The sequence below is a fragment of the Bos grunniens genome, chromosome 15, assembly GCF_055505025.1.
Source record: "Bos grunniens cultivar Pamir isolate PY7600 chromosome 15, Bosgru_T2T1.0, whole genome shotgun sequence".
NCBI classification, from domain to species: Eukaryota; Metazoa; Chordata; class Mammalia; order Artiodactyla; family Bovidae; genus Bos; species Bos grunniens.
The window spans coordinates 83,180,697-83,208,564 of record NC_141179.1 but is presented as its reverse complement, the minus strand read 5'-3'; the positions used below and the strand labels follow the sequence as shown (position 1 = coordinate 83,208,564).

General features: G+C 41.9%; 1 protein-coding gene and 1 long non-coding RNA gene across 6 annotated transcripts; one reads left to right on the top strand and one right to left on the bottom strand.

Annotated features, from left to right (window-relative positions):
• Window positions 1-20,610, bottom strand: FAM111B (FAM111 trypsin like peptidase B). Of its 5 annotated transcripts, none has more exons than XM_086338798.1 (3): window positions 20,587-20,610; window positions 12,229-12,341; window positions 1-3,675 (listed from the first exon to the last, which is right to left on the bottom strand). In XM_086338798.1, the coding sequence occupies exons 2-3, from the start codon at window positions 12,307-12,309 to the stop codon at window positions 1,546-1,548; spliced, it is 2,211 nt and encodes a 736-aa protein (XP_086194924.1). In that variant the 5' UTR covers window positions 12,310-12,341; window positions 20,587-20,610; the 3' UTR covers window positions 1-1,545. The 5 variants fall into 5 exon arrangements, with proteins under 5 accessions (XP_086194924.1, XP_086194919.1, XP_086194920.1 ...); XM_086338793.1 differs by lacking the exon at window positions 20,587-20,610 and adding an exon at window positions 15,333-18,286 and having other exon boundaries at window positions 12,229-12,344; XM_086338794.1 differs by lacking the exon at window positions 20,587-20,610 and adding an exon at window positions 15,333-18,286.
• Window positions 18,773-26,492, top strand: LOC147358848 (uncharacterized). The gene is made up of 2 exons (XR_015141716.1): window positions 18,773-20,834; window positions 24,305-26,492. It is a non-coding gene; the product is annotated as an uncharacterized LOC147358848 (long non-coding RNA).
• The last annotated feature ends 1,376 nt before the right edge of the window (window positions 26,493-27,868 follow it).

The window sequence follows — 27,868 nt, the reverse complement described above, 5'->3', positions numbered from 1 at the left end:
TTATAGTTTTAAAAAATTTTATACAATTTTAAAGGTTACACTCCATTTACAGTCATAAAATATTGGCTGTATTTCCTGTGTTGTACAATACATCCTGTGGTCTACCTCACATCCAGTAAGTACTGCACCACCGAACTGAAGTATTTAAAGTGATGCTTTAGATTGCTGAAAAGAAAAAAAGCCAATGAGAGAAAAGAAAATCAATGCTCATTTGAGCTCTAATATGTGTTTTGTACATCCACATGATTCTCTTAAAGTTTTTTTCTAATTGAGAAATTATATTCATTATACTTTAAAGAAACAGCCCCAAATGTTGAGTTGGCCAAAAAGTTTTTTTTTTTTTTTCATTTTCACCAAGAACTTTACTGAATAATGTATTTACTGCCTTTTGCCATTTTTCAGGCAATTTTATAATATTTTCATCTTTTTGATCAAAGAACTGTTCCAGATGTCTTTTATAGTTTTCCAGGGAATTGAATTTTTTCCATTAAGAGAACTCTGTAAAGACCAAAACAAATGAACATCTGAAGTTGCAGTGTCTGATGAAGATGGTGGATGAATCAGAACTTCTCAGCTAGACTGTAACAATTTTTGCCTGTTTATCAAAGAAACATGCAGTCTGTGTCATCCTGATGTAAGAGGATGCACTGTCTGTTGACTAATTCCGGATACTTCGTGCAAGTGCTGCCTTCAGGTGGCCTAATTCAGAGCAGTACTTATTGGAATTAATCATTTGGTTTTCCAGAAGAAGCTCATAATAGAGGACACCCTTCCAGTCCCACCATACACACACATTACTTCTTAGGACAGAGACTGGCCTTTGGTGGGGTTGGTGGCAGTTCATTTCACTTGCTCCACGATCTCTTCCATTCCATACTATTGTACAGTATCCACTTTTCACCACCCATTACAATTTGTTTTAATGGAAAGTTTTTGTTAGGTGTCAGTAGAGAATTCCATATGGAAATGCAGTCAAGGTTTTTCTCGCTTAACTTATGTGGAACCCAAACATCAAAGTGATGAACATAACCAAGCTGGTGCAAATGATTTTCAATGCTTGATTCAGATATTTTGAGTATGTCAGCTATCTCCTGCGTGATATAACACTGATTGCTCTCAGTTAATGTCTAGATTGGATCACTATTAACATCAATTTGTCTATTAGATCATGGAGCATTGTCCAGTGAGAAATCTCCAGCACACAAATTAGCAAACCACTCCATACACTGCACAAATCTTTTAATTTCAATAGTTTTAACCTTACTTGAAATAATAAAGCATAATATGCCAACAATGTTTTCTTCTATCTTCAATATTAAAATGGCTACACAAAAATTCACTAATTTTGATGTTTTTTTAAAATGCCTGCTGATACAACAGCTGTCACAATATGAATACAATATAATGAAATTGTTTCAAATGAAGTTTAAGAAAACTAAGAACTACTAGAGCCATCATACAGAAAAAAAAAAAAAACAAACCAACTTGTGGCCATCCCAATACTTTAAATCATTGGCATGTGTTTTTGAAAGCAGCATCCTTTTCCTAATATTGCATGGATTCAATCTGACTTTCTTGAAGTGACAGTTCTTGTTTGTTATCTTTCTCTTCATTGTGGCTCTCATTTTTCTCTTCTTGTAATAATTTGTACAAGTTCTCATCTTTCTGTTTAATATCACAAAGAATAGATTCCATAGAATAGCCAAATTCAATAAGGGCATAAGCCTTATTTACACGGCTATAAAAATGCCCAAAGCTGTGCATAGCAACCAACTTGCCAGATGCATTAAACACTGGGGAGCCAGAAGACCCACTAGAAAAATAAGTATCATAACTAAGTGTGTTAGTGCTCCACACCTCTGACAAGAAACTTCTCTGGGTAAACATAGGGAAAGCATTATAAATGTCTGAACAGGATCCTGGTACTACCCCATCTGAATAATGTTCTTTGTACCTCTCTAACCGTTGCTCTAGAGAAATCACAGAACAACCATCTATTTTCTTGATCTGGCCTTCTGGGTGACCAATTAAATAAAGTAAACCATCAGATGGTTGACGAAAAATCAGTTTTGACAGACCTGGAGGAAATCCATTTCCATTTTCACTCAGTTTTAAAATGGCATAATCTAGAGTTTCACCAGACACCATAAACCATGGCTCAAAGGAAAGCCAATCAACATCGTTAGGGCAGAACTCTTTATAAGCAAAAGTAACCTTTGCACATGTGCTTATTATATCTGGCCATGACTTTCGATCTGTACCTTCTCCCACGATGAGGTGTAAAACATGTCTACAGGTGAAAATAAAACCATCGTTGAAAACAAAGCAAGTAGCATTGCCTGTGTTTCCATTATTGTCCCATTTCATGAATCCAACTGACTTACTAAGATGAACAAGACGTTCACAGATTGCAACTGAAACAGAATTTTCAGTCACTTTTCCAAAGTAATGTTTATACATGCTGAATTGTTTAGACGTTGTCAGTTTCATTCTCTCCCGTTCTTCCTGAAAATACTTTTGTATCCGAAGTGCTTCTTTATTAAAATTTGGATACTGATGCATCATAACTTTATTCAATATTTGTAAATTCTTTACCCAGAGATTAGTTGTCTCCCTTTGGATTGCCAGAATAGCATATTGCCTACCTAGAGAGGGCCTTCGCCTAACTCGTGTGATTTTTCTCCGAAGTCTTTTGTAGAGATTATTATTGTAATAACGTTTAATTTCGGAAATGGACCGGCGTGTCTTATGTTTAATATCAAGCCCTAGACTCTCACATGGGAGAATTTTTTCTCTGTTGTGTTCTACATCTTCAGTTTCTCCATCTTTCTCTGGTTCATGGGCTTTGCTCTTAGACTGTGTTAAAGCCTGCAGACTGATATCTGCAGTGGCATTTTCATCTTCTGGTTTAATTTTTCTATGGGTACATTTCTTGATAGACAGTTTTTTAAGAATTTCCAATTCTAAGACTTTTCCAGATACTATATCCACAATGGACTGTTTTCCATAAACGTTTTTGTGATCTCTTAGTGTCCATTCAAGTGTGTCTAGATTTGAGAGAAATCGGCCATCATTGCAAAGGGCTTCTTTGATAGTCTCACCTTTCAAGGCATAGACACAAAGTGTAGTTCCTCGTTCATGAAGTTCATTAATCTTAACAATCTTCTTTTTGGTCTTCCCAATAGCAACAACGTGAAAAAGAATGCATTCAGTGTCTGGATTTTTACATGGGCGTAATACCTGATCATCTTTCTGGTTACTCCTTCTTTGACCAAATGTTATTTTCAAATGGGAACCACTAGGTAGGCATCTGAGAGGCATTCCTAAATTTATATACGCTTTTATTGTTTCTTCTTCATAAACAATGATGTTCTTCTTTACATGTTTCTTCATCCTTTCACTGAAATGGTCATCAGCACTCAGAACTGAATAGATATTCTCATTGGGCCCACCAAATGCTGTAAACACACTATGGTCTAACTTCCTGAGGCGTTCATTCAAACTAAAGGTGAAAAGACATTTCTCACTGGTGCTCACGTGTGGGTTCTGTCGTTCAGAGGATGTTTCCTGCTCAATGACTTCACTTTTAACTTTAATGGTGCTGTTATGTTCTCGTATGTCAGACAGAGACTGATCAACAGGTGTGCCAGGACATGCCTCCTCTATGACAGTATCCTTAGAAAAGGAAAGATTAAAAATTTAGTAAGGATCACCTTTAATAATAATGTTCCATGCCTTTTGAATTATAAAATCAAAATATACCATGCTGCATATGAGTTCATGTTTCACTAAGCAGTCTGTCAGTGCTTTTGCATATCATTAAACAACCTTTGAAAACATAATTTGAAGGGCTATATGATAGTTCACTGTACAATAGTTTCTAATCCATTCTTCTGTTGCTGGCTATTTAGATTATTTCTAATTTTTTTACTATTCTAAATATGACAAACTTTTCTATACACAAAACGTTTTGTCTAAAGTCTTAAAATATTTTCCTATGCTAGATTCCCAGCAGCGGAAATAGATTATAAATGTACTTCACCACGTACACTGCCAAACTGCTTTCTCGGAAGGTCACATCAATTCCCCCTCCCCGTTCTTTCCTTATTGCCCAAGGAAATCAGTATTATGGTTAATTCTTCAAAAGGATTTGAGTACTACCATTTTAAAGGTTTGGTAACTGGGAGATATAGCTTGACTTTTTTTTTTACATTTATATGTATTTACTTACTAACAAAGCTGGTTTAACATATCACTTGGACATTTGAAGTACCACCTTTTAAAAAATTCCTGTGAAATATTTACTGTCCAGTTTATTCTGTACATGGTATCAACAGCACTAAGGAAAGATACTAACATGATTAATGAATCACAGGATTGGACAGATATACAAATCCATATTAAAAACATATTATACAATCAGTTGGAAATCGCCTAGGAAAAAGTATTTTGATAATCTGCTGGCAACAGATTCTTTAGGGACATATACGTATAGTGGCTCAGATGGCAAAGGAACTGCCTGCAATGCAGGAGACAAGGGTTCAATCCCTGGGTTGGGAAGATACCCTGGAGAAGGAAATGGCAACTCACTTCAGTATTCCTGCCTAGAGAATTCCATGGATAGAGGAGCCTGGTGGGATACAGTTCATGGGGTCGCAGAGTTGGATAGGACTGAGCAACTAACACACACATATAAGTAGCATAGTCTTTAGCTTTGTCTGTTTTTGATTTTTGCATAAATGCATCTTTTGAATGTGTCTTCTTTTTTTTTTTTTTAGTTTTATTTACTTATTTTACTTTACCATATTGTATTGGTTTTGCCATACATTGACTTGAATCTGCCATGGGTGTACATGAGTTCCCCATCCTGAACGCCCCTCCCACCTCCCTCCCCATCCCTTCTCTCTGGGTCATCCCAGTGCACCAGCCCCAAGCACCCTGGATCATGCATTGAACCTCGACTGGTGGTTCATTTCACATATGATAATTTACATGTTTCAATGCCATTCTCCCATACCATCCCACCCTCACCCTCTCCCACAGAGTCCGAAAGACTGATCAATACATCTGTGTCTCTTTTGCTGTCTCACATACATGAATATGTCTTCTGCGATTTGTTTCACTATTTTTTTGACGTTCTTTCCAGTTGATGGAGCTTTAAATTCACTTTCACAGTTAAATAGAATCCACTGAAGAAATTAACTGGTTATGTGCATTTCAGTTATTTCTAGTTTTTTTTTTTTTTTCTACCAACTACAGTAGTACAGTTCTGCTGTGAATATCTATTAATATGTTTCCTGGTGCACACGTGCAAGAGTGTCTCTTGGGAATAGATTAGGAGCTGAATTGCTCAACATCTGGAATACACATACTCACCATTATTAAATACTGTCAAATGATTTACTAAATGGTTGTACCACTTTACACCTCTACCAGTGGGAAATGGGAGTTCTCACTGCCTCCACATCCTTATTAAAACATGGTACTGCCCAACTGTTAAAGTTTGCCAATCTTGTGAATGTGAAATGACATCTTTCAAACAAATTTTCACTAGGGTATAGTTGATTTGCAATGTTGTGTTAATTTCAGGGGTACAGCAAAGCTAATCACGTATCAGTTCAGTTCAGTCGCTCAGTCGTGTCCGACTCTTTGCGACCCCATGAATCAGCACGCCAGGCCTCCCTGTCCATCACCAACTCCCAGAGTTCACTCACACTCATGTCCATCGAGTCAGTGATGCCATCCAGCCATCTCATCCTCTGTTGTCCCCTTCTCCTCCTGCCCCCAATCCCTCCCAGCATCAGAGTCTTTTCCAATGAGTCAGCTCTTCGCATGAGGTGGCCAAAGTACTGGAGTTTCAGCTTTAGCATCATTCCTTCCAAAGAAATCCCAGGGCTGATCTTCTTCAGAATGGACTGGTTGGATCTCCTTCCAGTCCAAGGGACTCTCCAGAGTCCTCTCCAACACCACAGTTCAAAAGCATCAATTCTTCGGCGCTCAGCTTTCTTCACAGTCCAACTCTCACATCCATAAATGACCACTGGAAAAACCATAGCCTTGACTAGACGGACCTTTGTTGGAAAAGTAATGTCTCTGCTTTTCAATATGCTATCTAGATTGGTCATATCTGTCCTTCCAAGGAGTAAGCGTCTTTTAATTTCATGGCTGCAGTCACCATCTGCAGTGATTTTGGAGCCCAGAAAAATAAAGTCTGACACTGTTTCCACTGTTTCCCCATCTATTTCCCATGAAGTGATGGGACCAGATGCCGTGATCTTTGTTTTCTGAATGTTGAGTTTTAAGCCAACTTTTTTACTCTCCTCTTTCACCTTCATCAAGAGGCTTTTTAGTTCCTCTTCACTTTCTGCCATAAGGGTGGTGTCATCTGCATATCTGAGGTTATTGATATTTCTCCCGGCAATCTTGATTCCAGCTTGTGCTTCTTCCAGCCCAGCATTTCTCATGATGTACTCTGCATGTAAGTTAAATAAGCAGGGTGACAATATACAGCCTTGACGAACTCCTTTTCCTATTTGGAACCAGTCTGTTGTTCCATGTCCAGTTCTAACTGTTGCTTCCTGACCTGCATACAAATTTCTCAAGAGGCAGGTCAGATGTTCTAGTATTCACATCTCTTTCAGAATTTTCCACAGTTTATTGTGATCCACACAGTCAAAGGCTTTGGGATAGTCAATAAAGCAGAAATAGATGTTTTTCTGGAACTCTCTTCCTTTTTCGATGATCCAGCAGATGTTGGCAATTTGGTCTCTGGTTCCTCTGCCTTTTCTAAAACCAGCTTGAACAACTGAAAGTTCACGGATCACGTATTGCTAAAGCCTGGCTTGGAGAATTTTGAGTATTACTTTACTAGCATGTAAGGTGAGTGCAATTGTACAGTAGTTTGAGCATTCTTTGGCATTGCCTTTCTTTGGGATTGGAATGAAAACTGACCTTTTCCAGTCCTGTGGCCACTGCTGAGTTTTCCAAATTTGCTGGCATATTGAGTGCAGCACTTTCACAGCATCATCTTTCAGGATCTGAAATAGCTCAACTGGAATTCCATCATGTATACATACATATATATCCGCTCTTTTTGTTAAGATTCTTTTCCCATATAGACCATTACACAGCACTGAGTATAATTCCCCATGTATACAGCAGGCTATTATTAGTTATCTACTTTATATATGTGCTTAGTCGCTTAGTCAAATCCGACTCTTTGCAATGCCATGGACTGTAGCCCACCAAGCCCCTCTGTCCAAGGGGATTCTCCAGGCAAGAATACTGGAGTGTGTTGCCATGCCCTCTGCCAGGGGATCTTCCCAATCCAGGGATTGAACCCGGGTCTCCTGAACTGCAGGCATATTCTTTACTGTCTGAGCCACCAGGGAAGCCCAACTTTATATATAGTAGTGTGCATATGTCACTCCAAATCTCCCAATTTATCCCTCCCCTGAAATGGCATCTTATTGGTAGTTTAATAAGTTTAATAACTTCTGCCTGTTCATGTCTTTTACCCATCTTTCTATTGGATTATTTTTCATTATTGAAAGTACTTTGTATATCCTGGACACATATTATTTATTCATCATATGTATTAAAAATGTATTCTCTGAGTTTGTGGACTTCCCAGGTGGCTCAGATGGTAAAGAATCTGCCTGCAGAGCAGGAGACCCAGGTTGGATTCTTGGATTGGGAAGATCCCCTGGAGAAGGAAATAGCAACCCACTCCAGTATTCTTGCCTGGGAAATCTCATGGACAGAAGTGCCTGGCAAGCTACAGCCCTTAGGGTCACAAAGAGTAGGACACGACTCACTTTCTTTCACTTTCTAAGTTTGTGGATTGCTTTTCGTATCAGTTCAGTTCAGTTCAGTCACTCAGTCGTGTCCGACTCTTTGAGACCCCATGAACTGCAGGACACCAGGCCTCTCTGTCCATCACCAACTCTTGGAGTTCACTCAAACTCAAGTCCATCAAGTCGGTGATGCCATCCAGCCATCTCATCCTCTGTCGTCCCGTTCTCCTTCTGCCACCAATCCCTCCCAGCATCAAAGTCTCTTCCAATGAGTCAACTCTTCACATGAGGTGGCCAAAGTACTGGAGTTTCAGCTTTAGCATCAGTCCTTCCAAAGAACACCCAGGACAGGTCTCCTTCAGAATGGACTCGTTGGATCTCCTTGCAGTCCAAGGGACTCTCCAGAGTCTTCTCCAACACCACAGTTCAAAAGCATCAATTCTTCGGCACTCAGCTTTCTTCACAGTCCAACTCTCACATCCATAAATGACCAGAGGAAAAACCATAGCCTTGACTAGATGGACCTTTGTTGGAAAAGTAATGTCTCTGCTTTTCAATATGCTATCTAGGTTGGTCATAACTTTCCTTCCAAGGAATAAGCGTCTTTTAACTTCATGACTGCAACCACCATCTGCAGTGATTTTGGAGCCCAGAAAAATAAAGTCTGACACTGTTTCCACTGTTTCCCCATCTATTTCCCATGAAGTGGTGGGACTGGATGCCATGATCTTCGTTTTCTCAATGTTGAGCTTTAAGCCAACTTTTTTACTCTCCACTTTCACTTTCATCAAGAGGCTTTTGAGTTTCTCTTCACTTTCTGCCATAAGGGTGGTGTCATCTGCATATCTGAGGTTATTGATATTTCTCCCGGGAATCTTGATTCCAGCTTGTGTTTCTTCCAGTCCAGCATTTCTTATGATGTACTCTGCATATAATTTAAATAAGCAAGGTGACAATATACAGCCTTGACGTACTCCTTTTCCTATTTGGAACCAGTCTGTTGTTCCATGTCCAGTTCTAACTGTTGCTTCCTGACCTGCATACAAATTTCTCAAGAGGCGGATCAAGTGTTCTGGTATTCACATCTCTTTCAGAATTCTCCACAGTTTATTGTGATCCACACAGTCAAAGGCTTTGGCATAGTCAATAAAACAGAAGTAGATGTTCTTCTGGAACTCTCTTGCTTTTTCCATGATCCAGCAGATGTTGGCAATTTCATCTCTGGTTCCTCTGCCTTTTCTAAAACCAGCTTGAACATCTGGAAGTTCATGGTTCATGTATTGCTGAAGCCTGGCTTGGAGAATTTTGAGCATTACTTTACTAGCATGTGAGATGAGTGCAATTGTGCAGTAGTTTGAGCATTCTTTGGCATTGCCTTTCTTTGGGATTGGAATGAAAACTGACTTTTTCCAGTCCTGTGGCCACTGCTGAGTTTTCCAAATTTGCTGGCATATTGAGTGCAGCATTTTCACAGCATCCTCTTTCAGGATTTGAAATAGCTCAACTGGAATTCCATCACCTCCACTAGCTTTGTTCATAGTGATGCTTTCTAAGGCCCACTTGACTTCACATTCCAGGATGTCTGGCTCTAGGTGAGTGATCATACCATCATGATTATCTCGGTCATGAAGATCTTTTTTGTACAGTTCTTCTGTGTCTTCTTGCCACCTCTTCTTAATATCTTCTGCTTCTGTTAGGTCCATATCATTTCTGTCCTTTATTGAGCCCATCTTTGCATGAAATGTTCCCTTGGTATTTCTAATTTTCTTGAAGAGATCTCTAGTCTTTCTCATTCTGTTGTTTCCCTCTATTTCTTTGCATTGATCGCTGAGGAAGACTTTCTTATCTCTCCTTGCTATTCTTTGGAACTCTGCATTCAGATGCTTATATCTTTCCTTTTCTCCTTTGCTTTTCACAGCTATTTGTAAGGCCTCCTCAGACAGCCATTTTGCTTTTTTGCATTTCTTTTCCATGGGGATGGTCTTGATCTCTGTCTCCTGTACAAGGTTATGAACCTCCGTCCATAGTTCATCAGGCACTCTATCAGATCTAGTCCCTTAAATTGATTTCTCACTTCCACTGTATAATCATAAGGAATTTGATTTAGGTCATACTTGAATGGTCTAGTGGTTTTCCCTAACTTTCTTCAATTTAAGTCTGAATTTGCCAATAAGGAGTTCATGACCTGAGCCACAGTCAGCCCCCGGTCTTGTTTTTGCTGACTGCATAGAGCTTCTCCATCTTTGGCTGCAAAGAATATAATCAATCTGATTTTGGTGTTGACCATCTGGTGATGTCCATGTGTAGAGTCTTCTCTTGTGTTGTTGGAAGAGGGTGTTTGCTATGACCAGTGTGTTCTCTTGGCAAAACTCTATTAGCCTTTGCCCTGCTTCACTCCATATTCCAAGCCCAAATTTGCCTGTTACCCCAGGTGTTTCTTGACTTCCTACTTTTGCATTCCAGTCTGCTATAATGAAAAGGAAATCTTTTTTGGTTGTTAGTTCTAAAAGGTCTTGTAGGTCTTCATAGCACCATTCAACTTCAGCTTCTTCAGCATTACTGGTTGGGGCATAGTCTTGGATTACTATGATATTGAATGGTTTGCCTTGGAAACAAACAGAGATCATTTCTGAGATTGCATCCAAGTACTGCATTTCGGACTCTTTTGCTGACCATGATGGCTACTCCATTTCTTCCAAGGGATTCCTGCCCACAGTAGTACGTATAATGGTCATCTGAGTTAAATTCACCCATTCCAGTCCATTAGTTAGCTGATTCCTAGAATGTCGACGTTCACTCTTGCCATTTCCTGTTTGACCACTTCCAATTTGCCTTGATTCATGGACCTAACATTCCAGGTTCCTATGCAATATTGCTCTTTACAGCATCGGACCTTGCTTCTATCACCAGTCACATCCACAACTGAGTATTGTTTTTGCTTTGGCTCCATCCCTTCATTCTTTCTGGAGTTATTTCTCCACTGATCTCCAGTAGCATATTGGGCACCTACCGGCCTGGGGAGTTCCTCTTTCAGTATCCTATCATTTTGCCTTTTCATACTGTTCATGGGGTTCTCAAGGCAAGAATACTGAAGTGGTTTGCCATTCCCTTCTCCAGTGGACCACATTCTGTCAGACCTCTCCACCATGACCCGCCCGTCTTGGGTGGACCCACACAGCATGGCTTAGTTTCATTGAGTTAAACAAGGCTGTGGTCTGCGTGATTAGATTGGCTAGTTTCCTGTGGTTTGTGTGTCTGCCCTCTGATGCCTCTCACAGCACCTACTGTTTTACCTGGGTTTCTCTTACCTTGGACATGGGGAAGAAGCTATTAGGTGGCATCAATACTGCTAGTATACAGACCACACTTTGAGAAGGACAGAGTTCCTTAACCTAGAGTAGCAGTTTGCAACTTTCTGCAATGATGGAAATTTTCTATATCTGCTTTGTTCAATATGGCAGCCATGAGCCACATATGGCTTCTGAGCACTTGAAATGTGGTTAGTGCAAAAGAAAATTAATTTTAAATTTCATTTACCTTTAATCCAATGAATCATTTTTGTTATTTCAAAGTTAGATGATTTTCCCCTGACAAAATGTTTTTACTGATATAGTCTACTGTGATCTTATACTAAATCGTATTCCCAGTATTACTTGCCTACTATGTTCTTGAATTCTCCTTACATACATACCATCAAATCTAGCTATACGATTCCTCAAATAGGTTTGCCTGTGTACATGACTTTACCCAGACTATTCCCTTATACTTGATCCACCTACCTTGTGAAATTGTGGCCATTCTTTAAGATATTTCTCACATGACATAACTTTAATTTCTTGAGTCTCAATTAAACACTCTTTTCTCTGCACTCTAAAAGCAGTTGTTTATATTTTGATTTAGTATTACTATTTTGCGTACTTTGAGTACAACCGCGTGTTGGTCCAAAATTGCGTTCTGAAGTCTGATTGCCTGGGTTAAAATCCTTGCTCTGAAGTCCATTACTTTTGCAATTTTAAGAAAAGTGAGGGTCAGTTTCTCTATTTAGGGATGATAATTTCTATTGCAAAGAGTTTTATTAAATGTTAAAGGAGATAATCCACAGGAAGTGACAAGCCTAATTCCAAGTACTCAGTAATTTCTCAGTACATATTAACTACCTTATTATTTTTGCCCATCTATATTTCCAATGATACTGAATGTCTATACTGTCACCTTGCTGTTTAACAAGGTATTCTTTGCTTTGTTAATTCATATACTATCATTTTGTTTTTACACAAACACTTATATATATGATCTCCCTAAATATATTTTAAACAATACATGAGAAGGGGTTATAATTGCCATTCTTTATACACTTATCCCCTTCAAGGATCCTAAGACAGTTCTATAGTTAGAGTGCCATTCCAGCAAAGTTGTTTAGAAGTACACACACCTTTGATGCTTCAGGTCTGGTACTCTGGTCATTTCCTGTAGCACTGAATGATGTATTCTCTTCAGTCTTTATGAAATTCATGATGAGTCCCAAGAGAATATGACTTTCTTCCACTACTGGCCAAGAAAGAGAAACAGGATTGAATTTACCAACCCCTTAATGACTAAAACAATAAAACACAACATATATGAAATAGTAAGTTTCAAACACTGGTTATCAGGCAGGGCAAAACAGTGATCTCTGACCCCAAGAGAGAGAGAGAGAAATCGGAGGTAGGACCTACAGACATCTACCTTGCTGCCTGGGGAGCATCTCCAGGCTGTATCTCAGGGAAGGGAGACACAAGCAGAGCCTGGCACTTTCCCCAAGTGGAGAAGACAAGCTAAGAGTCCTGGTGGGGCCAGGAGGCTGGAGTTTGTAGGGCTAGAGTACTAGAGAGCTACAGCTACACAGAGTGTTAGAGATCTGTAGTGGGCACTGCCGGGGTCCAGCCCCGGCTGATCCAGGGAGTTCGAAGCGGGGATGGCGTCGGCGAGGATCAGGATACAATAGCTTCAATTAGATATTAATTAAAGATGTAAAGAGTAATAGAATGAGGATAGCTCAGTAGGAAAATTCAGTGGAGAAAAGAGGCTGAGTAGCTTGGTTTACGCGGGAATCCAGTAAAACTTCAAGACAAGAAGCTTGCACCACTTACATAGGCCGCAGGCGTCCTTCCGTTCTCCCAAAGGGGAGGAGACACTGAGGCCTCCCCGGTCGGATCTTAGAAGCCCAGGCATAATTAGTAAGCATGGCGGGTTCCGCACTCCAGATGGAGACTCAGCCAGAGTGAGAGAGAGAGAGAGAGAGAGAGAGAGAGAGAGAGAGACATGGGAAGACCAGTCTTTCAAGGAACTGATCCCAATTCTTTATTTTCCATGGTCTACTTTTATACACTGAGATGTTAAGCAAAAGTCACGCGGGGTCAGCAGTCCTGACTTTTATCAAAGTCAGGTGCTTCGTACAAATGTATACAGAGGTCTTAGGGGTGTTACATCATCTTCTGGCCAGGGGGCCTGCTGACAATTTATGACCCTCTCCTTGTGACAGCAGTCAGTCAACCAGGACACTTATTTTTCCAGGGGTGATTATTCTTAAAACAGACGCCACCCAAATAAAGTTACATTCCTATAGGGTAAGGGTGTAGTGGGTTTTAGTTAAGGAAAGAATTTACTTAGCCTAAGGTCTACTGTGATTAATATCAAAGGTTAATACTTATTTCTTCTATATATTCATTAATGTGTGTAAGGGCAAGGGATGTGGAGACTTAGCAGTAAACATTGGCTCAACAAATGAAAAACCCTTCACCAATACAATTTCTAATCATCCCACTATACTTATACTAATGGTTTTCTAACTTTTCTAAGGAACCTGTTTTTAGAAGGTTTAAAGCATCTCGTGCCTCTCCCGGTTGGGAGGCTGTGAGCAATCACATGTGGCTGGACAAGCCTGTCAGGTAGGCTAGAGAACCTTCAGAGGAGTTTGTAAGTTAAAACACTCTTGTCACACCCAGGAGTTTTTATTAACTGGAGCTCTAAGTTAACTCCTTCTCCGAAAGAGGTGGTGGGGGACAGCCCCCTGTAAAGTCAGAGGTGTAGGTGAGGGCACAAAGTAGTAAAGTAGGCAGGCTCTGGTTATGGGGGTAGATGCTCAAGGATTTCCAGGGGGACTCTTGAGGCTTGATCCCACCTTTGCGTATGTCAAGCCTCCTTCCTCATGACCTTTGCCACAGGCGGAGTGCCTCCCACCGGCTCCCCGCAGGGCACCCCTGAAATTTCAGCTGACTAGCGGTCTGTTTCTCACACTCAACTGAGAACAGTTTCTGTTTCCCACACTCAGCTGAGAATAGTTTCTGTTTCTCATGCTCAGCTGACAATAATTTGTGTTCCCAGAAGTCAAACTGGAAAACTTCATAATTCATAACATATTAGGTATTGACAAAAGTATTAGCCATAGACCAAAGACTGCTCTGGTCCCACCTGACAAAATTTAAAAGCAAGCTTTGGAAGCGTAACACTTTTCCACTAACACAATTAGAACAAAGCTCAAAAATGCTGATAGGAATAGAAACATTTCTAGCGCTCATATATGTGAAATTGACAAAGTTTGATATCCAGTACAATTCTGAGGCATAAAAAGAAGCAGAAAAATAATACCCACAATGAGGAGAGAAGTCAATGAACAGAAACATATCCAGAAGTGACTCAGATGATAGAACTAGTAGACAAGAACATTAAAATGGTTATTATCTTGGATATCTGGCCAAAGTGACAGGGACCTGACTTGCCCTTCAGTCTGAAAGCAAAAGAAGACAATAAGCTAAACAGATGGAACAAGAATTTGCAAGGAACTAGACATCATGCAGTTCGTGGCAGTGACAAATGAAGGGCATCCTGTGATGACTCCAGCTGACTGCCTTGAGAGATTCCAGGCCAGGGCGCCACGAGGGGCAGCCAGGCAGGGCCCGTTGGCATTCCTGACTTGAGGAGACAGCTGAGAGACCAAGGTGGCAGGAGTTCAAAAGACACAGAAAAGAGAGACCTGCACAGAGGGAAGTCCGGATAGATGAACACTCCGAGGCATTCAGCTGAGAACTGATCACAACAGCAACGGAAGAAGTACCCGGGGCCAGGAGAGAACCTCCACAATCCACCAAACCTCCGCGAGGTGATACTCCTTTTAGAAATCTCAGTTTCCTCATTTGTAAATTAAGGAGCTCGGCTGAAAGTTGTATTGGTCCTGAGAATTCTCCCCTCTGAATTTTTTTTTTTTTAAAGAAGAAGAAGATACCTGAATCCCATCCTCACTACGCTTGGGATGCAGTTATGGGAATCTCCACTATTAAATCAACTTTAACCACCACCACCACCCTTCCACGCCCAAGGCACACAAACGTTAACTGGAATAGCTCCCTAGGCTATCTGGAAGTGTCCTTCCAGGTGTAAAACTCTTGACCTTTGAACCTGGGGAGGGGGTTACCACAAGAGAAAACTGCTTATGCCCCCTCCCTCCAAAATTTTCTTGGATCTGGGCTGAGATCCTTCTAACTGGCGCCCTTGACAAACCTGCGCCTCGCCGCCCCAAGAACTCCACGTCCTCCTCAAGATCAGAGGAGCCGCTCACAGAAGCGGAGAATCTGCCCCGGCGGTGAGGGTGATGGCGGGACAGGGATCCGCGATCCAGGCTGCGAGGACGGCGCTCGGAGGAAACTCTTCCCGCGCGAAAGTTATCCCCCTGCAGAAGCCGATTGGCCGAGCCACTGAGAGCGGCGGCCAGAAAGGGTGGAAGCGGACCCGGTGGCGGGGCGGTTCGCGCGTCATGAGGGCACCGCCTCCAGCCGGTCCATTCGCGCGAGACCCAGCGCTCTTGCCACAGTCCGCGTCCTTGTTCCGGGTCGGGCTTCGAGCCGTCCTGTCCCTTCATGCAGCCCGCCCCCGCGTCCGCTGCTGTCAGGAGCGGGCGGAGTCGGCGGACTCACCCGTCCCCGCAGGGCCGGTTACATGAAGGCTGCGCGGAGCGCGGGGCAAAGCGCTTGGCCTCCGGAGCCGCGAGGCCAATAGCGCGGCCCGGCGGCGCAGGGAGCTCGGCCGTCACGGCTCTTCGGCCACTGTCGGGCGGCCGGCGGCTGTGGACTGGGCTCTGGAGAGGCTCCCCACCCAGCCCGTGGGGACGTCGGCGCGGTGAGCTTCGTCAGCTTCCAGCGCAGAAATGGTCCAAAGCAGGCAGTCGAGTTTCTGTCTCTAACAAAGGAGCCAGCTTAGCTTAGAACTTGTTGCAACACGGATCCTCCAGCCAGGAGGAAGAGCCCAGCTCTCCTGGTTCCCAGGCCCTGCATGGGTACATGCAGAATTTTCCAGTCCCAAGGGAGGGCTCCAGAACTAGGCGTTTCCAAACTGACGACCAAAGCAGGGGCTTGAGAAAACATCGTACAGTTTAAGAAACAATAGGAGGGGATGCCTTCACTATTAGGTGCTGTTTTGGAAAGGCTGGTCAGAGAAGGGGAGAACACAGTTGATACGTGAAGATGGTGACAACTCGTTTGAAATAGATGTTTATGTAAAAGTCGATGATATTGGAATAGTACTGAAAGCTTTTCCTAACTTGGCTTAATGTAAAATATATACAGAGAAACTATAATCACTGCTTAAATTCCAGGTACTCAGTGGGATTTGGAGAGAGTAAACTTTAGAAGTGTTACTGTAAAAAGCTAGAAGAAAAGAAGAGAAAAACTATGAGAGTTTCATCAAATCGCTGTTATTCCTTACATCATCTTAGAGCATACAGGTGACTGATAGTAACATACGTAGATGGAGAATGAATTATTGCACAAGGGACTTACAGATTCTCTTATCTTTGTAGACCCTGAGGATGTTAAAAACTTGTAAAAAGGAAGCAGTAGAGAATGGTGCTATTGAAGTTGCCTGACATTTCTAGGGACAGAGAATTTGTCCTGGAAAGGAACATACCTTAAGGAGCACATGTATTTGTCATTACCACTAAGTACCTTGTGGGCTGGATTTTATTATAAATTGAAGATTTATTCTAACAGTTTGAAACAAGGGTGCGATATAACCTGACTTTTAAAAAAAACCACTGGCAGCTGTGTGGACCAAAAACTCTAGGGGGCAAGAGTGGATGCAGATGAAGAAAGCAATTAGGAGGAGGCTCGTCCAACTTTCCACCAATGTGGGAGGCACAGCTTGACTGGTATTGAGGTGTGAATACTGGTTGGATTCTACATGTATTTATTTATTTATTTATTTTTTTGGCTGCACTTCAAGGGGTGGGGGAATCTTAGTTACCTGACCAGGGATTGGATCCATGCCCCCTTCAGTGGAAACCTAGAGTCCACTGAGTAAATGGAGGAAGTCCCTGTATATATTTTGAAGGACAAACCCATATGCTTTGTGTACGGATGGAGGGAGTTCAAGAAACAAGAGAAAAAGAGGGTTCAGTCATGATTTCTGGGCTTTTGACTTGAGTAAATGGAGTAAGGATAAAGTCTCCCTTAACTGGTGTGAGAAATCCAGGGAAGGAGTTGCTGCCGGCGTGTGTGTCTCTGAATTCTACTTTTGACATATTGACTTAGAGATACTAATCCACTCCAACTGAATGACGAGTGAAATGAAAGAATTCACATTCAGTACGTGATAGTGAACACCCAGGGAGGCTCAGGAAGGGGCATGGAACTGCCCATGGCAAGCAGTAACAGACTAAAGTGGAAGAAGAACAGAGACGTAAAGACCGAGAAGATTCAACTGGATGACGGTAATGACTTTGGCCATTAACTAAGAGCATTTGAGATGCAGTGAAAAGGCAAAGGATAAGAGGCTTATGGAAGCTTCCTGATGGGAGAGACAGGGGGAAAGTGGGTCTTGTTCTGATGGCGGGGCCATGCTCAGTAAATATTTTTTTAATTAATTAATTTATTTTAATTGTAGGTTAATTACTTTACAATATTGTAGTGGTTTTGCCATACATTGACATGAATCAGCCATGAGTGTACATGTGTTCCCCATCCTGAACCCACCCCCCCCCACCACCACCTCGCTCCCCATCCCATCCCTCAGGGTCATCCCAGTGCACCAGCCCTGAGAACCCTGTCTCATGCATCAAATCTGGACTGGAGATCTGTTTCATATATAATAATCAGTAACTCTTTAATTCAATTTTCTACTGATGGATGGGGCTGTGTTTCCTCCCTGTTGTTTGACCTGAGACCAAACTATGGTGGAGGCAATGAAGAAAATGGCTACCTCCTTCAAAAGGTCTCATGCGTACACTGCTGCACTCAGTGCCCCCGACCCTGTAGCAGGCCACTGCTGACCCACGCCTCCGCTGGAGACTCCTGGACACTCACTAGCAAGTCTGGGTCAGTCTCTTGTGGGGTCACTGCTCCTTTCTCCTGGGTCCTGGTGCACCCAAGGTTTTGTTTGTGACCTTCAAAAAGAAGTAGGGCAAAGGCTAACAGTTTTGCCAAGAGAAGGCACTGGTCATAGCAAACACCCTCTTCCAACAGTACAAGAGAAGATTCTACACATGGACATCACCAGATGGTCAATACCAAAATCAAATTGATTCTGTTCTTTGCAGCCAAAGATGGAGAAGCTCTATACAGTCAGCAAAAACAAGACCGGGACCTGTCTGTTGCTCAGATCATGAATGCCTTATTGCCAAATTCTGACTTAAATTGAAGAAAGTAGGGAAAACCCCTAGACCATTCAAGTATGACCTAAATCAAATTCCTTATGATTATACAGTGGAAGTGAGAAATAGATTCAAGGGATTAGATCTGAAAGACAGGTGCCTGAAGAACTATGGACAGAGGTTCGTGACATTGTACAGGAGGCAGGGATAAAGACCATCCCCAAGAAAAAGAAATGCAAAAAGGCAAAATGGTTGTCTGAGGAGGCCTTACAAATAGCTGTGAAAAGAAGAGAAGTGAAAAGCAAAGGAGAAAAAGAAAGATGTACCCATTTGAATGCAAAGTTCCGAAGAATAGAAAGAAAAGATAAGAAAGACTTCCTCGGTGATCAATGCAAAGAAACAGGAAAACAACAGAATAGGAAAGACTAGAGATCTCTTCAAAAAAATTAGAGATACGAAGGGAACATTTCATGCAAAGATGGGCACAATAAAGGACAGAAATGGTATGGACCTAACAGAAACAGACAATATTAAGAAGAGGTGGCAAGAATACACAGAAGAACTGTACCAGATAACCATGGTGGTGTGATCAACCTACCTAGAGCCAGACATCCTGGGATGCGAACTCAAGTGGGTCTTAGGAAGCATCTCTACGAACAAAGCTAGGGGAGGTGATGGCATTCTAGTTGAGCTCCTTCACATCCTAAAAGATGATTCTGTGAAAGTGCTGCACTCAATATGCCAGCAAATTTGGAAAACTCAGCAGTGGCCACAGGATGGAAAAGGTCAGTTTTCATTCCAATCCCAAAGAAAGGCAATGCCAAAGAATGTTCAAACTACCACACAATTGCACTCATCTCACACACTAGCAAAGTAATGCTCAAAATTCTCCAAGCCAGGTTTCAACAGTACATGAGCTGTGAAATTCCAGATGTTCAAGCTGGATTTAAAAGAGGCAGAGGAACCAGAGGTCAAATTGCCAAAATCCACTGGATCATCAAAAAAGCAAGAGAGTTCCAGAAAAACATCTACTTCTGCTTTATTGACTCCACCAAAGCATTTGGCTGTGTGTCACAACAAACTATGGAAAATTCTTCAAGTGATGGGGATACCAGACCACCTTATCTGGCTCCTGAGAAATCTGTATGCATGTCACAAAGCAACAGTTAGAACTGGACACGGAACAACAGACTGTTCAAATTTGGGAAAGGAGTAAGTCAAGGCTGTATATTGTCACCCTGCTTATTTAACTTATATGCAGTACATCATGTGAAACGCTGGGCTGGATGAAGCACAAGCTGGAATCAAGATTGCAAGGAGAAATATCAATAACCTCAGATACACACATGACCCCCCCCCCCCTTATGGCAAAGAGTGAAAGTGAAGTCACTTAGTCGTGTCCGACTCTTTGTGACTCCATGGACTGTAGCCCACCAGGCTCCTCCATCCATGGGATTCTCCAGGCAAGAGGACTGGAGTGGGTTGCCATTTCCTTCTCCAGGGGATCTTCCCGACCCAGGGACTGAAGCCAGGTCTCCCACATTGTAGGCAGACGCTTTACTGTCTGAGTCACCAGGGAAGTGAAGAAGAACTAAAGAGCCTCTTGATGAAAGTAAAGGAGGAGAGTGAAAAAGTTGGCTTAAAACTCAACATTCAGAAAACTAAAATCATGGCATCAGGTCCCATCACTTCATGGCAAATAGATGGGGAAACAGTGGAAACAGTGGCTGACTTTATTTTTTTTGCGCTCCAAAATCACTGCAGATGGTGACTGCCACTGTAGGAAGCAAGTACAAGAGAGAAAAAGCAGACCCCAGGAAAGGCTTGTGAAAGCATTATCAACCTTGCTGACCAGACACCTCAAGACATAGGACTCTTGGATTAAGCCCAGAGGGAACAGAAAAACATCTTGAAAGCAGGATGTGTGCCTGGAGGTGGAAAGCCATCATCAGACTATTCCATGACCGGGCATCTCTGAGTCAAATGTTTTTCGCATCTGGAACTTTGTTATTGAGACAACAACTTAAATCATTAGTACAAGTAAATCTTTCTTAGTTCATCTTTATGTTACATTCCTATCCTGTCTTAACAGCCTTGTGGCTCCATATGCTTCTGAGAAAGCGTTTTCCCTTGCACGGACTCCCCTGCCTGAAAACATGTAATAAAGCTGACCTGATCGGTTTGGGCACTTTCACCTGGGAGCGGTGTTGGTCTCCTGATCCTCGCTTTCAGTTCTTGTGTCTTTCTCATTCTTTCGCTGTTTTGTGCTTTCTGAAAACCCTGGCTTGTTGAGCCGGACTCGACAAGTGGCATGGGAACAGGAACCTGAAAGCGAAACCAGCCTAGGAGGCTCAGCTCCGAGCGGAGCGGCGGAGAACGCAGGGAAATCCGGCCGGCGTGGTGGACAATGCAAGTACTTGGTAAGTACACCCCCGTGGATTTGTCAATCAGGGTAACAAAGGGGCAAAATCCTTCTAAGCATGCAGAATATATGCAAGTCTTAAAGACTTTGTTGAAAAGCTCAGGAGTACAAGTCTCTCAGTCTGCTTTTAAAGACTGTATTTTCTGCTAATGAAAAACATTGCTATTGGCTTGATCTGGCTAGAGGAACTTTAAGGTATAAAGAATGGCAAGAAGTAATGCGTTGCTTGCACGGAGCTTATCAAAGTAGAGACAAATAGCCTTGTCAGTGCGGTCTTTAGGAAATTTCATTAGCACGGCTTTGGGTACACTATAATCGGAGGTTTTGGAGTCTGATTGATGATTCCGCTTCTCGAGTGAATAGAGGCGGAGTTAGAAGAAGAGTTACATATATATGACAATAGTGACTCAGAGGAGGAGGAAAAAACCTTTAAAAGCAAAAATTTTTAAAGGGAAATGTTATAAAAGTAATGAACAAATTTTGTTTGCTAGAACAGCTCCTCCGTCTGCCCCCCCTGGGTGAGCCTTCTACTTTTGATCCGAGACTCCTTGGGAAGATGGTTTTATGTTAAAGCCACAAGTAACCATTCCCAACACCATCTCTCCCTTTCATAGGGGAGTTCGTGTGGCTCAGTCACAAGGTGATGAAAATGCGTTAGCTCTTCCTGTAATAGTGATACAGGTTCCACCCGGACCTCAATTCCCAAATGGAGGATTAAATTTATAACCCTTTATCTTTCAAAACTATTGAAGAGATCAAACAGGCTTGTACTCGATATGGAACTAATTCTCCTTATACTATGGGGATGATTCAAGGTTTGTCACAGGCAGAAAGATTGATCCCTCATGATTGGGAGGGAGACGGTTGCTAGGACTTGTTTAACTACTTGGGAATTTTTACAATTTAGGACTGGTGGCAAGATGAGGCTAGTTAGCAAGCTCATAGTAATGCAGCCACTAATCCTCCCGTTAACATTTCTTTAGAACAATTGATGGGATCTGGTGCATATTTTGGAGTTCAAGCCCAGTTACAATTTGATGATCAAGTACTCATCAAGTGAGTGATGATCAAGTACTCAGCAAGTAGGAATGATATGCTTAAAAGCATGGTAAAAAGTCAATCCTCCAGGACAGGCTACTCCATCATTTACTCAAACAATCTAATGGAGAGACATATGTAGACTTCATTGCACTATTACGTCAAAATTTGACCCAAACTATTTCTCAGCCAGGACTGAGAGATTTGTTATTATAGATTCTTGCTTATGATAATGCCAATTCAGAATGTCAAAAGGCTATTCAGCCACTAAAACTCACGGTGCTGCTTTTGAAGGAATATTTAAAGGCTTGTCATGGTAGTGGGTTGGAGCCATATAAAATGCAATTATTGGCTCCAGCATTATCTAAAGGGAAAAGAGGAAATGACACTCTGTGCCATCAATGTGGAAAAATTGGACGTATTAAGAGAGATTGGAAAGAAAAAAGATTTAAAAAATGCTAAACAAGAAAATGAGACTCCACGCTTATGTCCAAAACGCAAAAAAGAAAATCAATGGGCAAATCAATACACATCTAAATATCATAAAGATGGGACATTCCCGAAATGTAATGTGGGGCCTGGCTTGAGGCCCCCAAAACAATCTGAGTGCTTGGAAGACTGTTCTTTTGTGTTTACAGCCCAGGCCCCCCAAAACAATCTGTCTATGACCTGCTCCCAGCTACATCAGGGAGCGCAGTGTTAGACATGGGAAGATTCAACAGTTCCCATTTTTGTGAATGACTCAGCTTGGCTTCCTGGCCCCTATGATCAAAGTCTCCCAGATAAACCAGAAGAAGAAGAATATATATTAAACAATTACACCATTGGGTCTGAAAATACCCCTATTTGCATTGGATATGGAGCTGCTGCTGCTAAGTCGCTTCGGTTGGGTCTGACTCTGTGTGATCCCATAGATGGCAGCCCACCAGGCTCCTCTGTCCCTGGGATTCTCCAGGCAGGAATACCGGAGTGGGTTGCCATTTCCTTCTCCAAAGCATGCATGCATGCTAAATAGCTTCCATCATGTCCGACTCTGTGCGACCCCATGGACAGCAGCCTACCAGGCTCCTCTGTCCATGGGATTCTCTAGGCGTGGAGAGATCTGTTTAAAAACAGATTATCAAAAATGTTTATCTGTTGTTAAATCTACTAAAGATGATAAGACTTCCTTTTTTCTTTCAACTGCTCTTATGTTTTTAGAAAAGGAAGATTGGATGCAATGGAATTATTGTAAAGGAGTGGAAGGCCATTTATTGATCAATACTACTGAAGGTCCCATAATTGATTGGGGACCCAGAGGGACTCCAAAATTAAAAGACACCAAAATCCCCAGTCCTTGGATATAGCACAGTGGGACTCAGTACATTTGGTAATGGATCTTTGGTTTGGAATGGGGTAGGATTTGCCCCTCCCATTCCACATCTAGTTCACCATCCTATTCATAATGAGATCTGGAAAATACCTATGGCTTTGAAAACTCTTGAGGCATGGAATGGTCGATAGACTGAATATATTTTAAATGACCCTGCTAACTGCTGCTGCTAAGTCACTTCAGTCGTGTCCAACTCTGTGCAACCCCACAGATGGCAGCCCACCAGGCTCCGCCGTCCCTGGGATTCTCCAGGCAAGAACAGTGGAGTGGGTTGCCATTTCCTTCTCCAGTGCATGAAAGTGAAAAGTGAAAGTGAAGTCACTCAGTCGTGTCAGACTCTTTGCGACCCCATGGACTGCAGCCTACCAGGCTTCTCTGTCCATGGGATTTTCCAGGCAAGAGCACTGGCGTGGGGTGCCATTGCCTTCTCCAGTAGGGCTAGATACATACAATGGAAAATTATTCAGTCTTGTAAGGGAAGAAAAGGGACTTTCTCAGTTGTCCAGTGGCTAAGACTCCAAGCTCCCAATGCAGGGGACCCAGGTTCGTTCCCTGGTCGGGAAACTAGATCCCTTATGCTGCAAGTAAGACCTGATGCAAATAAGTAAGTATTTTTAAAATAATAATAAAAAAGGGGAGAAAATTCGGACACATGTGACAGTATCAGTGAACCGTGAAGACATTATTCTAAGTGAAATAAGCCAGACAGAAAAGGACAAATATTACAGGATTCCACTTAAATGTACTTAGAATAGTCACATTTATAGAGAATAGAAAGAATCGTGACTTCCAGGGGAATGAGAAGTTATTGTGGAGTGGCATAGAATTCAGTTTGAGATGTCAGGTTTTTCTGAAGATGGATAGTGGTGATGGTTACACAGCAGAGTGAATGTACTTAACACCACGAAACTGTGGCTAGGTTCACAAAAATGACTGAGATGGTAAATTTTATGTTATAAATATCTTACCACAATTTTTAAAAAATTCAGAAAAAAAACCCAACAGATATCCTACAATTGAAAAATATACTATCTAAAATTAAACAATTTACTGGACAGGACTTCCCTGGTGGCACAGTGGATGAGAGCCTGCCTGCCAACACAGGGGACACAGGTCTGATTCCTGCTCTGGGAGGATTCCACATGCTGCAGAGCAGCTGAGCCCATGAGCCGCAACTACTGAGCCCACGCTCTGCACCAGGAGAAGCCGTCACAACGAGAAGCCTGAGCAACACAGCCGAGTCTAGAGAAAGCCTGCCATACAACAACTAAGACCCAGCGAAGCCAAAAATAAAATAACATTTTAAAAAAGTTTCACTGGACAAACAGCAAAATGAAAATGACAGAAAAAAACAGTGCATTTGAAAATCGACCAACAAAATCATGGAATTTGAAAAATGGAGAGGAAAAAAGATTTAGGGAAAAAAGAAAGTCTCAGGGCTCAGTACACAAAATGCTGAAAGAATTTCTTTAGGCTGAAGGAAAATGATACTAGATGGAAACTCAGATCTCCAGAAAGTATAAATACTGGAAATATCTTGAAATGCATCCATTAATTCAACAATATTTAACATGTACCCAGGATAGACAATGTCCTTTAGGCAGTAAACATTTCATTAACCTTGTATATAAATCATTTTTATTATTAGTTTATGCTATATTTTCAGGGATGCTTCAGCAGGAGTCCTGTATATGCCAGTTATGAAGTGTCTCTTTTTGGGGGGTGGGCAGGGGGCCACACCACATGGCTTGCAGGATCTTAGTTCTCCAACTGGGGATTGAGCCCTGACCACAGCAGTGAAAGCGCTAAGCCCAAACCACTGGACCCTAAAGCAACTTTTATTTTTACAAAAACTCTACTCATAATATGCAAGCTTGTGTTAGACTTCCTTTTGTATTCATGGTCTGTCCAGCTAATTATGATAAAAATACAGGGCTTATAGATTGTTTACAGTGTTCCTTTTACACATGTTTAAGTAATACTATCCCATTCAATGACAGTTGGCAGAGTATTTATATTCTTAAAGCTAGAGTGGGCATTTGGATACCAGTAGATTTGCAAAGATCTTGGCAAGAAAGTCCTACACTGTATGCCCTTGAAGAAATTATTAAAGGTTTAAAACATGCTGAAAGAGTCATTGGAATGCATATCGCTGCTATTTTAGGCATTAGCATAGCTATCACTACCACTGCAGCAGTGGCTGGAGTAGGTTTACATCAATCTGTTCAAACAGTGCAGTTTGTACAAGAATGGCATAAGGATGCTGACATTTTATAGTCCACTCAACAAAAAACAGATGGCAAATTAGCTTCTCAGGTGGCTGATCTCCAGCAGACAGTAATACTATTCAGAGATCAAATGGTTAGTTTACAAAAGCAACTGAGATTAAAACGTGATTGGAATTACACCTCTTTTTGTTTTAGAGCACATGAATACAATTGGTCATGGTTTAATTAGGACAAGATCAAACAACATTTATTAAATCAAGGAAATATTTCTCTAGATATTCAAGATTTACAACATGATATATTAGAAACTTTTAATAAAAAGTTAGATATGATTTCTGGATCTAATTTACTTGATACTATTGCCGATGGTATATCCTCTCTAAATCCTCTTAAACAGATCAAGGCCTATGGACATGGAATTATGTTAACCTGTGCTATAATTTTAATCGTTTTCTTTTGCTTCTGTGTAGTCTGGAGAAGAACAGCAAGATGACAATAATGTCACCAACAACAATTAGCCTTTCTTACAATTATTTCACTTGCTGAAAAACAAAAAGGGGGAGATGTAGGAAGCAAGTACCAGACAGAAAAAGCAGACCCCAGAAAAGGCTTGTGAAAGCATTATCAACCTTGCTGACCAGACACCTCAAGACATAGGACCCTTGGATTAAGCCCAAAGGGAACAGAAAAACATCTTGAAAGCAGGATGTGTGCCTGGAGGTGGAAAGCCATCATCAGACTATTCCATGACCGGGCGTCTCTGAGTCAAATGTTTTTCGCATCTGGAACTTTGTTATTGAGACAGCAACTTAAATCATTAGTACAAGTAAATCTTTCTTAGTTCATCTTTATGTTACATTCCTATCCTATCTTAACAGCCTTGTGGCTCTATATGCTTCTGAGAGCACGTTCTCACTTGCACGGACTCCCCTGCCTGAAAACATGTAGTAAAGCTGACTTGATCAGTTTGGGCACCTTCACCTAGGAATGGTGTTGGTCTCCTGATCCTTGCTTTCAATTATTGTGTCTTTCTAATTCTTTCTCTGTATTGCACTTTCGGGAAACCGTGGCTTGTTGAGCCAGCCTCGACATGCAGCCATGAAATTAAAAGACACTTGCTCTTGGAAGAAAAGCTATGACCAACCAGGATATTACAAAGCAGAGACATTACTTTGCCAACAAAGGTCCGTCTAGTCCAGGTTATGTTTTTTCCAGTGGTCATGTATGGATGTGAGAGTTGGACTATAAAGAAAGCTGAGCGCCAAAGAATTGATGCTTTTGAACTGTGGTGTTGGAGAAGACTCTTGAGAGTCCCTTGGACTGCAAGGAGATCCAACCAGTCCATTCTGAAGGAGATCAGCCCTGGGATTTCTTTGGAAGGAATGATGCTAAAGCTGAAACTCCAGTACTTTGGCCACCTCATGCGAAGAGTTGACTCATTGGAAAAGACCCTGATGCTGGGAAAGATTGAGGGCAGGAGGAGAAGGGGACGACAAAGGATGAGATGGTTGGATGGCATTGCTGACTTGATGGACATGCGTTTGAGAAAGCTCTAGGAGTTGGTGAAGGACAGGGAAGCCTGGCATGCTGCAATCCATGGGGTCGCAAAGAGTTGGACATGAAAAGGCAAAGGAAAAAATAATTGAAAGGAAGACAGCTTGGCAGAAGAAAAAAAAAAAAAAAAAAAAGCCTGGCTTGTTTCCCCAGGTCCCCCTGCTTCTTAGGTGACATTTGTATTTTTACCTCCCAATGGACTTTTGCCCATTTGTAATGGCATCCCAATGGCATCCCAACATGGTTCCTGCCAATCCCAAAGCATGTTGGTTTCTTGAGCTACCTGCTGATGCTTTATTCTCTGTTTACTGGTCACTGGAATAGCAACTGAACCATATGTTTGGAATTGTTGGCCTGATGCCATTTAGGAGGCGGTCTTCCATTTCAACCTTACACTGACCCTCATTAAAAAACTAACAGAGTTGGCTGAATCAGGACCTCTAGGTCCATGGCAGAGCTGCAGCATTGCTTCTCCTCTTGAAGCTGTGCCCTTCGAGCTCAATGCAAACCCACCACAACCTGGCAGCTGTGATGGTCAGGGAGTGCTCGAGGAATCTGCTGAGCCACCGAGACTTCACTTTCAGCTTCTGCGGATAGGATGTTGTTGAAACTGTCTGACATCCCTGAAGACAGAGTGTTTACCTTTGATAGGACCACACACTGCATAGTCCCTTGGACTAAACACCTTGTTGGCCATATGCAGTAAGTCATCTGCATTTCATTATAAATGGAGCAAGAATACATCTAGCCAAGTCTTCCCTTGTAGCTCAGTTGGTTAAGAATCCGCCTACAATGCAGGAGACCCGGGTTTGATTCCTGGGTTGGGAAGATCCCCTAGAG